Source organism: Lathyrus oleraceus, chromosome 1, assembly GCF_024323335.1.
Source record: "Lathyrus oleraceus cultivar Zhongwan6 chromosome 1, CAAS_Psat_ZW6_1.0, whole genome shotgun sequence".
NCBI classification, from domain to species: Eukaryota; Viridiplantae; Streptophyta; class Magnoliopsida; order Fabales; family Fabaceae; genus Lathyrus; species Lathyrus oleraceus.
Genome location: NC_066579.1, coordinates 111016276 through 111029816, shown reverse-complemented (window position 1 = coordinate 111029816; position 13541 = coordinate 111016276). Strand labels below are relative to the sequence as shown.

At 35.9% G+C, this 13541-nt stretch overlaps 2 protein-coding genes, 1 long non-coding RNA gene and 1 pseudogene across 4 annotated transcripts; 2 read left to right on the top strand and 2 right to left on the bottom strand.

Annotated features, from left to right (window-relative positions):
- Positions 1 to 244: 244 nt before the first annotated feature.
- Positions 245 to 634, bottom strand: LOC127094462 (uncharacterized mitochondrial protein AtMg00810-like). The gene has a single exon (XM_051033292.1). It carries the CDS (start codon positions 632 to 634, stop codon positions 245 to 247), a length of 390 nt encoding a protein of 129 aa, XP_050889249.1.
- Positions 635 to 4124: 3490 nt separating this feature from the next.
- Positions 4125 to 5354, bottom strand: LOC127115494 (uncharacterized). 2 transcript variants are annotated; one of them, XR_007800749.1, is made up of 3 exons: positions 5064 to 5354; positions 4527 to 4699; positions 4125 to 4433 (listed from the first exon to the last, which is right to left on the bottom strand). It is a non-coding gene; the product is annotated as an uncharacterized LOC127115494 (long non-coding RNA). The 2 variants fall into 2 exon arrangements; XR_007800748.1 differs by having other exon boundaries at positions 5121 to 5351.
- A 430-nt stretch (positions 5355 to 5784) lies between these two features.
- LOC127120247 (uncharacterized) lies at positions 5785 to 12069 on the top strand. The gene is made up of 3 exons (XM_051050660.1): positions 5785 to 6020; positions 10915 to 11022; positions 11636 to 12069. Exons 2-3 carry the CDS (start codon positions 10929 to 10931, stop codon positions 11854 to 11856), a joined length of 315 nt encoding a protein of 104 aa, XP_050906617.1. The 5' UTR covers positions 5785 to 6020; positions 10915 to 10928; the 3' UTR covers positions 11857 to 12069.
- Positions 6035 to 10908, top strand: LOC127120236 (uncharacterized; annotated as a pseudogene).
- Positions 12070 to 13541: the final 1472 nt, after the last annotated feature.

The window sequence follows — 13541 nt, the reverse complement described above, 5'->3', positions numbered from 1 at the left end:
TAATAAGTTCCCTCAAGTAGTGAAACATCATCTAGATATGCTTGCTCCTCCCATGTGCAATTGAGTTCTTAGCAAGATTAATCACGAAAATATTGTTAACCTAAAGGTTAACAACCTCACCCTCATTGTTGCTCAGCTCCTTCAATAGATTCATTAGCCACACGGCTTGGCACACACATAACGAAGCAGCAATGTACTCGTCCTCACAAGACGAGAGTGTAATTACTAGTTTCTTCTTCGAACATCACGAGATTGGTGTTCCACCTAACATAAAGATGTATCTAGCTATAAACTTCCGATCATGTTTATCTCGGCACCAATTGGAATCTATAAAACCGGGAAAATTGCATTTTCTATCTGTATCCGCTGCGGGAAAGAGAATTCCACAGCCAATAGAATCTTTGACATATATTATGATCCTCTTGACTGCTTCCAAGTGAGACACATTTGGTCTCCCCATGAATCTACTCACAATACCAACACTAAATGATAAGTCTAGTCGCGTATTGCACAAATAACGCAAGGATCCAATCAAACTCCTATATTGAGTTGGATCAACATCTTGTTCATCCTCATTCTTCGATAACTGTAGCCTTGGTTCAGTCGGAGTAATGACAACATTATAATGCTTCATTTCAAACTTCTTCAATATCTAAAGTGTGTACCTTCTTTGGTGCATGAGTAGTCCCCTTTTGGACTTGTACAACTCAAGGAAATATGTCATAAGGTCAAGGTCGATCATCTCAAAATCTTTCATAAGTTCACTCTTGAACTTAGAATGCACTTTATGTTGCTTCCCGTTATCAATAAGTCATCTGCATATAGACAAAAGGATAATCACTCATTCATTTGTATCCATCTTCACATACACTCCATGCTCGAATACACATTTCTTGAAGTCAAACTCCTTTAGGAAACCAAATATTATTTTTTTCCAAGCTCTTGGAGCTTGCTTCGAACCATATAATACTTTCTTCAACTTGTAGAACTTTAGCTCTTGGTTTCTTACAACAAAATCAGGGGGTAATTTTACATACACCTTTTCTTCCAACGGTCCATTCAAAAACACATATTTGACATCCATTTGGTAGATGGTCCAATTGTTTTTATCCGCAATACCAATAACCAACCTTATATTCTCAATCCTATCCACCAGTGTGAAGACATCTTCAAAGTCTATGCCTTCTCTTTGCAAGAATCCATTTGCAACTAATCGAGCCTCATGCTTGAATATTTCACCCTTGGGATTTACCTTTACTTTGAACACCTATCTCACACCAATTGACTTCTTTTTGTCCGGTAGATCAACCAACTCCCAAGTATTGTTCCTCTCAATAGATTCCAACTCCTCCTTTATAGCATAAATCCATTTTGGATCACTTAAAGCCTCATCCATTTTAATGAGTTCGGATCCAGCCATAAGTGAAAAATGGACGAAATCACCATCATCATTGACTTCGTTATCTCAGAATAACTCATAATCTTGAACTCTTTGAGGCACACCTCTTTACCTTATTGGTCTTCTCACATTTCCTTCAATTCGGGCTTCGGCAATATGCATTTATGCACTTCCCGTTTTTGCAGAATATGAATTTTCAAAGTTGTTACCGGTTATAGGTTGCTGCAACTCCTTGATTTCGTCGAAAATGATGTCTCAGTTGATCACAACCCCCCCCCCCCTTTGCTGCATCAAACAACTTGTAACCACCGGTAGAGTGATACCCTACAAGTACCATCATTTCTCCCTTATCATCCAACTTCTTTCTAAGCTGCCTAGAACATGTCGATACGCTACGGAACCAAAAACTATTAAATGGTTTAGAATTGATTTAAATCCCGACCATGCTTCCTCCGATGTTACCTTCTCAAGCTTTTTTTGTTGGGCACCTATTCAACAAATATGTAGTTGTTGATACCGCTTCTCCTCGTAACTTTTTCAACAAGTTCTTCCCCTTTAACATGCTTCTTACCATGTTCATGATGGATCGATTCTTCCTATCGGCAACACCGTTTTGCTTCAGTGTATAATATCGTACAACCTCATGTAAAATCCCTTATTAATCACAAAACCTCTCAAAGTCGTTTAAGGCATATTCGCCTCCATCATCTGTTTTAAGCATTTTGAGTTTGTGACCGCTTTGCCTCTCAACCATGGACTTGAACTTCTTAAACAATTCAAATACCCCATCCTTTATCTTGATTAGGTATTTCATTATCTTTCTAATATGATTGTCGATGAATGTGACAAAATATCTATTGCCACCAATGGAATCTACTTGCATCGATCCACACACATCTGAATACACCACCTCAAGGTGATTCTTGGTTGTACAACCTGCATCCTTGCTGAATTTATCCTTATGTTGCTTTACTTGCACCCATTCTTCACAAATTTCATCTGGTATGTTGATTAATGGAAACCCCATTACCATTTCGTTCTTTTACAAGTCTTTGAGATCTTGGAAATTGAGATGCCCAACACAATAATGTCATATCCACTTTTCTCGACTTACCGCTGTAGCAAGACATCTATGCTCCATAACCTTCCCTTCAACCTTTAAGGTTCTATTGCATCCATATGAGCTTTAAGGACCAAAGCCCCGTTTGCATCCATAACGGGCAACCCATTGTTTTCCATGTGATTCTTGTAACCCTTCTCAAGAAATTGGCCAATACTTAGAAGGTTATATTTGATTCTTGGAATGTACAATACATCTTTGATTAAGGAATGTCCACCATCCCTTATCGTGATCAAAATATCACCGATCCCATTGGCCGTTAGAATGTTGTCATCCGTGAACTTCACTTTGTTCTTCATGGCACAATTGTTTTTAACAAGCCAATCATTCCTCCCCGTCATATGATTAGTGCATCCTGAGTCTAAATATCATCCCTCACTGCACTGGACTTCTTCTCTCACAGTCACAATGACATTTTCTTCTGCATGTAACCGGTTAACATTTTCATGTAATCGGTTACAACTTGTTTTTGCAGAATTCCCAGAATTGATGTTGCCGTTGTCCCGCAACCTGCTGCTGTTACACCAGCCTTCTGTGATCATGACTAAGAGTTTATTTTCTTCATCAAACTATTATCTTGCAACCTTGGTTTCATCTTCTTTAGGTTCCTTCTTATTTGCATTTCACTCTCTTGCAAAATAACCGAACGTTTGACACTTAAAGCACCGCTATTTGCTTCCCTCACCCCTTTGACAAGTCAAATTCTTGAAATTTTGGGACTCTCTTCCACCAAAATTCTGAAAATTTCCTTTACTCTTCATGAGCCATTTTCATTTCGATCTCTTGTCCTTCTCGTTGAAGCGAGCTTGAAAAGCGATATCCACCTTTGCCTTATCATTATTTCTCTCCTCCGTCCTTTGCCCATGGGCCTCAAGAGAGCTTTGCAACTCCTATTTGCTCATCATCACAAGATCCTTCGATTCCTCAATTGCTATAACCATGTTGTCAAACCTTGGTGTTAAAGAACGCAAGATTTTTGTGACAACATAGTGCTTCGTGATTGTTTCTCCACATGCCTTCACTTGATTCACCAACCAAGTGATTCTTGTTATGAAATCGTTGATTGTCTCATTTTCTTCCATTTAAATTAATTCAAGTTGACGCTTGTGAGTTTGTAACCTCTTCACCTTCGCCTTGTCAACCCCTACATATGCATTCTCTAAGATTTCTCACGCTTGCTTTGACGATTCACAATCACCAACTTTGTCAAAGTTGTCACCATCCACACATTGATGGATAAAAAACAACGCCTTGAAATCTTTCTTCTTCTCTTCCTTATGCGTTGCTCGCTATGCATCTTTTGCACCTTCGACAAGATGATTCACCCCGTTCTTGATCACTTCAAGAATATCTTGATAGCCAAATAACACTCTCACTTGTTTGCACCATTTGTCATAGTTCTTCGCATCAAGGATGGGATGTTTGCAGGGATTCTTTTATTGGAGCCAGAATTCATGTTGCATAATAGGTGTTTGTGGAGCAGAACCAGACTCTTGATGTCAAATGTTGGAACTTGAAACTACAAGATTGATGAATAATGAAGAAAAATAGAGTGTGGAGAGGGAAAGAGGAAATTGAGAGAAAGATAATTGAGGGTGAGAATATTTTCATTATTTTTTTATGAGGATGCCTCCAAGACATTTATACAATTATTACATAGTGATTGGGACTCAAATAACATAAGCCAAATAACAGAAAACTAAAAAACTCGTGCTTGTAATTAAATAACTTCCAGTGGTAACCGATTACATGCAGACGTTAACCGATTACAGCTACGATATTTTCCCTGTTTCTTAAGCTCAAAAGTGACTTTGGCCTTGCCAAGTTGCTAGAAAACCACATCTAGTAATCCTTTTCGTCCTTCTTGAAGTTGAAAAGCCTCTTGAAGTAATCTTTGAATGCAAAGTTTAATGCCTAGTAGAATTTAAATAACATGTGTCAACATCAACACATTGATAAGCAATTCAATTGAAATTAAGTAATAACCAATGACAGTAACTGACTAACCTTAGTGGGGAAATAACAAATGACATTGGTGGTGTTTCCTCTCTATAGAGCAACCAAACCCTCATCGACGATTGAAGGAAGATCCATCATAACTCGAGAAACCAGATCGGTGGTGGATCTGACCAATAACCTTCTCCATGATTGTAGGGTGCTGATCAACCATGGTGCCTTTTCTGAAAAATGTAATCAATCAATATCAAATAAGGTTTCATAAATGCTAACCTAAAGAAATATATAATAAAATTTTTATTATATAATCCTAACAATAAAAAGTTTATTTCAAATATAAAATACAATCAAAATCAAATTACAAACTATAAGAAAGATTTGTCAAATGCAAGCAAAAGAAAAAAAACATATTAAAGCCCTACTTAACTGGACTATGAAAAATTCAGTAGAATACTACTAAACTATATCATATAATTATGATAAATCCACAAAATCCAAATTAACAAATGTTAAACAAAAAAAAATAACACCACCACCAGATACCCATTAATTTACAAAAAAATTAAAAAGAGAATTGTATAAATATACCATTAAACAATAAGTAGAGTTTCCAAAAGACATCACATGTGAAAAACAAAGGCATACCAATAAGTGAAATCTAACCAAAACCACACATATTCATTCTCAGCAATTTTTATTCTTTTGAAATCCTAACTCATTCTTCATATTTTCGAAAAAGAAAGGGATGAATCATCTACTAATGGATTGAAGAAGAATGATGGAAATAAATGAAGAAGTTAAAGTTATTAGAACAAAAGTAGATGACAAAGAGAGAGGAAGTGATATAAAGGAAAGAAGAGAAGAAAGTGAATGAGGAAGAAGACAAAGACGAGAAAAGAGAAAGAAATAGATATTTTTTTGAAAAAGAAAAAAGGGATATTTTTTTTGAGAAAAAAAAAGAAAAGGAACCATCACTATTTGCCACGTGACAAAAGACTTTGCTATAATTAATCATAAAAGTTTTATTAGTCAATTAGGGAAAAGAACTTTTAATGTGTAATTTAAAATATAATAAAAGGGTAATTTAGGAAACTTAGTTGCATATCTTATTTGTAAATAAAACTATGATAAATGTGAAATTTGTTTATTCTCTCATTGTAATAATAATAATAATAATAATAATAATAATAATAATAATAATAATAATAACTTAATTAAATAAATTTTCAAAATTTATACAATCGACCAATAAAAAATTATTAATTTCCCAAATCATAAAAATTGTTTTAAAATATTAAATGATTGGACGGAATACACTGGAAAGTAGTTGATTTGATTACAATGTAAAAACTATTTTCTATCTTTACTGTATCTCCTATTTTCTCTTAAAAAATTTGGATTCGGGAGAAAAATTTTGCGAAAAAATAAACTTCTCTCTCGACTCTCACTTCTTCCCAGCCCCATCGTCGTAATCGCAGCGCCGTCGCCGTCGTACAAATCCAGTCAACCACAACCTTGGAAGTGACGCACATAACCGCCGATCCGGTGAGCTTGCTATTCTTCTCCAATTTATTCATAATCTCTTATTGAGGTTTCAAATTACGCTGCTGAAAGCTCATGATACTATCCCAGTGCTTGAAACAGTTTTTAACCGTTATTTATATATGAATTTAGAAATATATCTCTTTATTTCAGTTATCTACAATTATCGCAATGGTTAGGATCTGCAAGGTTTTAAAAAACTGTCTTTCATGATTTCAATTGGTATGTCACGGAAGTCATCGCGGTATGAATTAACCACAATTTGTTTTTAATGAAAAACAGTGAATAACCTAATCGGTATGGGCCTCTTCCAATACCATTCTGTAGAGGCCGTTTTTGCGGACAGTTTTTTAAAACCTTGAGGATCTGTTTTTTTTTCTTCTTTCATGTTTGCTGAATTTGATAGCTTATTCTAGGCTTCTTGTTGATTTGTTTCAATCTGTTACTTTTAATGGTTATCCACGTGTAGACTGTTGAGTGTGGAGGAGGGATTCACTATTCTATGACACTCTGTGGTAGGTGAAGTGAAACTCAAAATAAACTTCATTAACATGGGAAAATTGAGTTACAAACTGGGTAGATTTTTAGTGATAGTAGGAAGAATTAGAAGCTTTTAGATTGAGAATGGCAGTTGGTTTTGGTGGTGAGTGAAAATTAGATGTGCCAATGGAAGCAGGTTTGTCAAACTCTAGGTATAAAAAATCAATATCAAGTTAACTTCTGTTTCATGGACCAGAGTTTCTTAGCTACATATTAAACACTGAGAGATATTATGAAGATTTCAAGTTTCGAGAAACCGACTGTAGGATATGCACTTGGAAATAATGAAGGATAGGCAGCGGTGGAGAGCGGAAGAGGATGCATTACTATGCGCTTATGTCAAACAGTACAGTCCTAGGGAATGGAACCTTGTGTCTCAGTGCATGAATGCACCTCTTAACCGGGATGCAAAGTCGTGTTTAGAATGGTGGAAGAACTACCTCAAGCCGGCTATTAAGAAAGGATCTCTCACTGAGGAAGAGCAGCGCCTTGTCATTAGCCTTCTAGCAACACATGGAAACAAATGGAAGAAAATCGCTGCACAAGTCCCCGATCGCACTCTAAGAGATTAGGTGAGTGATGGAAAGTATTCAAAGAGAAGCAACAGAGAGAAACAAAAGGAATAAACAAAACTGTTGATCCAATCAACGACAACAAGTACAAACATATACTCGAAAGTTTCGTGGAGAAAATAGTGAAAGAGAGACCTTCGCCTTTATTTGTTATGGTTGCTTCCAACAGTTCTTATCTTCATACCGATGCACAAGCGGCAACACCGGGATTGCTTCCTTCATGGTTTCAAATTCCAACAATAAATCACCTGTTAGGCCGAATTCCGCTTCAGTGACATTAAGCCTCTCTCCCTCGACTGTTGTAGCACCTCCTCCGTGGACGCATCCTGTACGAGGACTGGACAATGCGCCTCTTGTTCTTGGGAACGTAGCTCCTCAAGGTGCTGTTCTATTTTTCGACGAAAACATGGTGATGTCTGAGTCTGAGTTGGTAGATTGCTGTAAGGAGTTGGAAGAAGGGCATCATGCATTGGCAGCACATAAGAAAGAGGTGGCATGGGGGTTAAACCGAGTGGAGCTGCCGTTGGAGTCGGAGAAAGCAAGTTTAAGGAGGGAGAAGATGGAGGAAATCGAAGCGAAGATAAAAGCTTTGGGGGAGGAACAAGCATCTGCATTGGATAGAATTGAAGGAGAATATAGAGAACAGTTAGCAGGGTTGAGAAGAGACGCAGTTACTTTTCCCGCCAAAATCTTCCTTTCAAGTTTCAACACAGTTTCAACAATGGCGTCAACCTCTAGCTCCGGCTCAACTCAGAAGTCTTTCTCGCCGCCGGCGTCACCCTCTAGCTCCGCCTCAACTCAGAATTCTTTCTCGCCGCCGGCGTCACCGACGTCGCTACAGGAGGATGGTTCCCTACGCGATCCGTTTGTGCCGGAGATAAAGGAGCCACCGCGCAACTACTTGACTGAAAGAGTGAGAAAGAGAAAACGTTTGGAAGAATTCCAAGACAAATCACTCATTCACGGTTTCGAACTCCAAGAGCACGCGGCAAGGTTGCTCGAATCCAACGACCTCTCGTCGTTGCAAGAAGCAATAGACGAGTACGCGAAAACCATGAAAGAAAGATTCAAGATAGTTTTCAAATCGTTCACTCGTTTTTACCCTAACGCATTCTCATTCAAGCTCGCTAAAATCCTCGAACTCCACCCGCCGCTTCAAATACGAACTGAAATTGTTGCTCTTATCCATGAAGTTCTTCCCCGAGGGGTAAACAATCCATTGAATTCATCTATCCTCATTGAACTTAAAATCCCTCTTCTTCATTCACTCATGTTAGAATCCGAAGAAATTTTGTTTCGTTCCCTATGCGAAACGATCGGTCTCCTCGCTGACAGGTTGTACCGCGTAGGGAACCTCGCTGCAAATTTGAATCAATCTTCTCTTGCCTGTTGGGAGGAGCTTCTCGAGTACTCTATCACGTGCATTTGCGGAGAATCCGAATCAGAAAACAAGAAAGGGCTTATATTATTAGCTGAATTACCACTGGATGTTGCTCTAAACAGAGAGTTCTGGCTGAGTCGAGGGAACTTCGAACTTGTCTTCGGAAACATCTTGGAATTTATTTACTCGACGGATCAAGAAATAAAAGGATTGGCATACAATGCATCGATTTCGTTGATGTTATTTTCGAAGGATCTCCAGAGAACCGATATATGTGATTTTCTTGTGCCAGTTTTGTTGAATATTGTCGATCAACACGGAGAAGAAGAGATTCTGATGAGTAGGCTTAAACGTTTGGGTGATTTAGTTTCACTGGATGACGGAAGTATCTTTAAGAGGAAACACGATGTACTGTTTTGGTGTATGATTCGAATAGCGGAGGCAACAGATGCAAGCGAGCAACTGAGATCTGAAGCAGTTTATGTAATCAAGGAGCTTGATACCGCAAATGTGAATGTGATGGAATGTATGATCAAGATTATTTCTGAGTACGAAGTGAGAAGGATATTTGCGGTTGCTATGAATATGTTTTCGTATGTTATTGATGATCCTCTTTGGTATGATGTTGACAGTAGGGATTGTAAAGATGCTGGGTTGACAGAAAGTTTCCACCGTGGGCAATTCCTGTTGGATTGCCTCTCTATAGATGGGAATGAAAGAGTCTTTGTTCCCACGGTAATTGGGATGATAACAATGAAATATTTACCGAGTATTGATTGGCAGCTACGTCATGCAGCTATGCTGGCCTTTGCTACAATTGCACAGAATAACTTCAAAGAAATGAACATAATTCAGAACTTTGAACAAGTTGCCATATTGGTCCTTAAGTCATTGGATGAGCAGAACAACAGAGTACTTTGGGCTACTATGCATGCCATTAGGCGATTGAGTGAATGTAAGAAACTGTTATTGCGTGCTCAATTTCAGATGAAGTTCTTCGAGAAGCTAGTTCCCATCATTAAAAGTAACTCTTGTGCCCGTGTACTGTCATATGCTCTCATTGCCCTTCGTTCCTTGGTAAAAACTTGTGACTTTGACAAAATATCACATTTTGGGGAACAAATTATAACATCATTACTTTTACTTCTTAAGCATGAAAAACAGAAGTTACAGACCGAAGCTATTGATACCCTGAAGTCGTTTGCAGTTTTAATGGCGGAAAATTTTCGCAAAAATTATTACGATACAACAATAGAAGCACTGAGAGTTATTGCGTTCAGTAGTTTACACAAACCTGTGCTATGTGCCAAATGTTTAGAATGCATCGTACATCTTATAAGGAAAGTTGGGCGAGATAACTTCAAAGAACAAGAAGTTGTTCAGGTTGTGGAATCTCTAATATTACTTGAAAGACAATCGAGTAATGAAGACTATTTATTAAAGTGTATCGTCATAAAGGTTCTAGATCAAATCTGTCAATTCCCAAGAGTGAGTATTGACAAATTTATCAAAGACATCATGCCAATGTTGATTGGATCCATTCAACCCCTAATTGACTTAATGGACAATAAGCTCAGTGATGATAGCCTAAATGATGAGAACAAAAAATTGGTCGAGCTAACAAGAGTTCGGGCTTGTAATACATTGGCATATTGTGCTATTCGGTCATCTATAAACTTTTCCCCCCACATTAGCACGGTTGCTCCACTGTTTATACGTTTGCTTGGTTGTTCTAGTTTTCAAATTCGCAAGGCTTCTATTTTAGGTCTTCCAAAACTATTACTCTCACTTAAAGTAGGTGACAAAAGTAACGACACTAAAAGAGACATGACTTTCGTCATTGTACAATCTTTGATTGTAACATTGATGTTGGGGGATGACAGGGATTTGTCAGTAACAATATTGAGGTTACTTGTTAGATGCTTTCAGATCTCTAGTTCATTTTTCAGTAATGAACTGGTCAAGGTTATTGCTGACGGAATAAACGATGCAGTAAAAGAGATTATTAAATTTGAAATGGAGAAAGCACAAGAAGTAGGAGCATTGGAAGATGTTTTTGAATCTTTAACAACAGACGAACTAATTGAGGAAGTAATTCACTTAATAGCAACAATGATTGACACATCTAGAGACCAATTCTTGGTACATGTTGACTAACTGAACTAAAGCTAACTGAACTAACTGAAATCTAAATAACTCAACATGATACGCTGACTTGGCATACTCTGTTATAACAGTAATTGAGAAACATAGCATACAAATACATAAATATAATATGACTATTGTAGACTAAGAATGTTACTCTCATAATTAGTTTGGTGATAATTGTAAACTTAAAGTACTGTGTGTGTATTTTTACTTTTTCTTGACTTTCTGTGTTATTTACTTATCTATTTGTTTTCAGGGTTTGGTATAAAGATGGGAGTAGTTCAAAAGTTTTTCATTGCATCACTGTTCATGTGGTCAGTCCCTCTTGCAATATTATATGCTTTCAACCATAATCTACTTCCTGGTAAGATTCGTGAGTAGTTATGCTTTGTGTCCTAAAGTGGGTGTTGACTTGTATTCTTATTTGTGTGTTTGATATTTTATCGCTGTTAACTACATATTTTGAACACCCCTAACTTTAAGTGGAAAAATATATGTTAAATTGACTTGTAGTGTATCAAAACAAACATTGTTGCTTGTTTTTTCTGTTTCCTTGTTGAAGAGATGGTATCTCACTGATAAGAGTCTCACATCGGATAAAATATGATCTGAACGCATGTTTATAAGTGGGGACAATTCTCACCTTACAAGTCGATTTTGTAAGGTTGAGTTAGACCCAACCACAATTGTTAAGATAATCATGGGACTCTTAACACTTTATTTTTTATCATAAAAAACTAATAATGAGAGCACTTTGGTGAGAACCGGTGAAAAGAAGTTTTGTTTCCTTAACACTGACTAACTTAGAATTTGTTTTTCAAAAGACATTGAAATTATGAGTTTCTCTTTGTCTTGTTTATTGAGTGCTTCTCTTTTCTGCTGGGCATAATGGATCTCATCATTCCCGGAATACAGCTCATCATAAAAAAGAACGAAAGTTTTGAAACTACCTTAACGTGTTTCCTTTTCTGTAACAGGAATTTCCAATTTGTCCCCTTACTCTATGACACTAGTGAGCGGATTTCTTGCCGTCATATCTGTTAACATAGTCATTGCATTTTACATATATTTGGCAATGAGAGAACCCGCAGATAAACATGAGCCTGATCCTAAATTTCTTGCTGAGGCCAAAGCTAGTATAAACCAGTCTACAGGAGATGCTCAACAATCTTCCCAGCCTCTCAAGAAACAACAGTAGGTTGCTGTTCTTAGATTTCTTGGTCGTAAACATGAGTTGTTCTGTTCATCTCGGGAAGGGGAGGGGAGAATGGGGATGAAGGGAGAAGGTCCTGAATTGTGTGTTGATCATACTTCTGTTATGAAGTTTGCACACAATCCATCTTGTGCACAACTTATTTTCATTATGTTAGTTTTGTATCAATTTTATTTATATATTTTCAAGTTACTTTCAGTTCTGAATATTTTCATTAAATTGATGAGGTGGCACTATTAACTAATTTTTTTCAAAGCCAAAATAAATTACTTTATTAAAGAATAACATTCCGGCATATGAAATGCCACTACTAGCTAGCCAAAATTACAGATACATACATCCATAAGTAACATGTAGCTATTATGCGACACATAGGTTGAATGAGTGAACTGGTGCCAGTATTGATATTTGAGTCAAAGTGAATCGATGAATTTAATCCATTTTTTCATAAATATTTAATATATAATAAAATATATTGAATATAATTTATGCAATACAAATAAATAATATAAATAAAAAAAAATATTTAATATTGTATTAAATAAATTACTATTTTATTTTTTTACAAATAATATAATTATTTATAGAGACTACAATTTTAAAATATCAACTCTTAGTCTTATTATAATAGAGATTACAATTTTAAAGTATCTACTCTTATTCTTATTATAATAGAGAATACAATGTCTATTCTTACTCTTATAGTTTATTTCAAATACTTTTAAAAAAAAATAATTGATAAATTTTTATTTTTTAATATTTAGATCAATATTTTTATTTTCTGTTTCATATAATTTCAAGGAAAAAACTAAATTTATTAAAATTTTATTACCTTACTATAACTATCAAAATTTATTATAATTTTCATAGTTAGCTTCAACTAAATAATCAATTTATAAACGATACAAATTTTGGTGAAAATATTTTTATTAATAAGTGTCTTATATTTCTCTCAGTGATTTAGTTTTTTCCGTACTTACATTAATGAAACACATTTATGCATCATTGATTTAATTGTATAAGTTTTAATTAATGACATAAATCCTACTATTAACTTGTTTAACTAATTAAAAAATAACACGCTTTTGTTGGGTAACCTGTATAACAAGTTACTTGATAAACAATGATACATTTGAAGAAAATTCGAGAATGATTGAGGGAAAAAAAATAAGAAAATTGATATGGATTTAGGTTAAAGAAGAATTAGCGAGAGCATTGACGGGGAAGAATAATTTGAGAGATGAAAAAAAATAATGTTGTTGGTTTAGTGGATGAGAGAAATGAGACTTGAATAGAGTTGTGTGGGTATGAAGATTCTGCAAAATAAAACATTGAAAATGAAAATATTTTATAGAAAGGAGTTTAATTGATTTAACAGGAACTCAATTTTGAACTTGAAATAACATAATTCAATTGCAATCTAGAGGAGGAAGAGGTATTGGTATGTTAAGAAAAGATAATTAGTCATTCATTTCAAACTAGTTGCTACAAGGCTTACCAACGGAGGGGAGATTTCCTCCGGTCAGTTTTGAATTATTATCGCCGACGAATATGCGAGAACCCCAAAGCGCTTCGAGTAATACCTTCACTTCTTCTGCTATTATTTTTACTAACCATTTTACTGCAGTTAAAAAAATAGGTTAAAAGTGATCATGATGTTAGTCATATAA

Excerpts from the sequence above, each read along its gene's own strand:
- LOC127094462 (XM_051033292.1), bottom strand. The coding sequence starts at position 634 with ATGAAGCATTATAATGTTGTCATTACTCCGACTGAACCAAGGCTACAG.
- LOC127120247 (XM_051050660.1), top strand. The coding sequence starts at position 10,929 with ATGGGAGTAGTTCAAAAGTTTTTCATTGCATCACTGTTCATGTGGTCA. Across the intron at positions 11,023-11,635 it reads CAACCATAATCTACTTCCTG|GAATTTCCAATTTGTCCCCT; the intron begins GTAAGATTCGTG and ends TTTCTGTAACAG.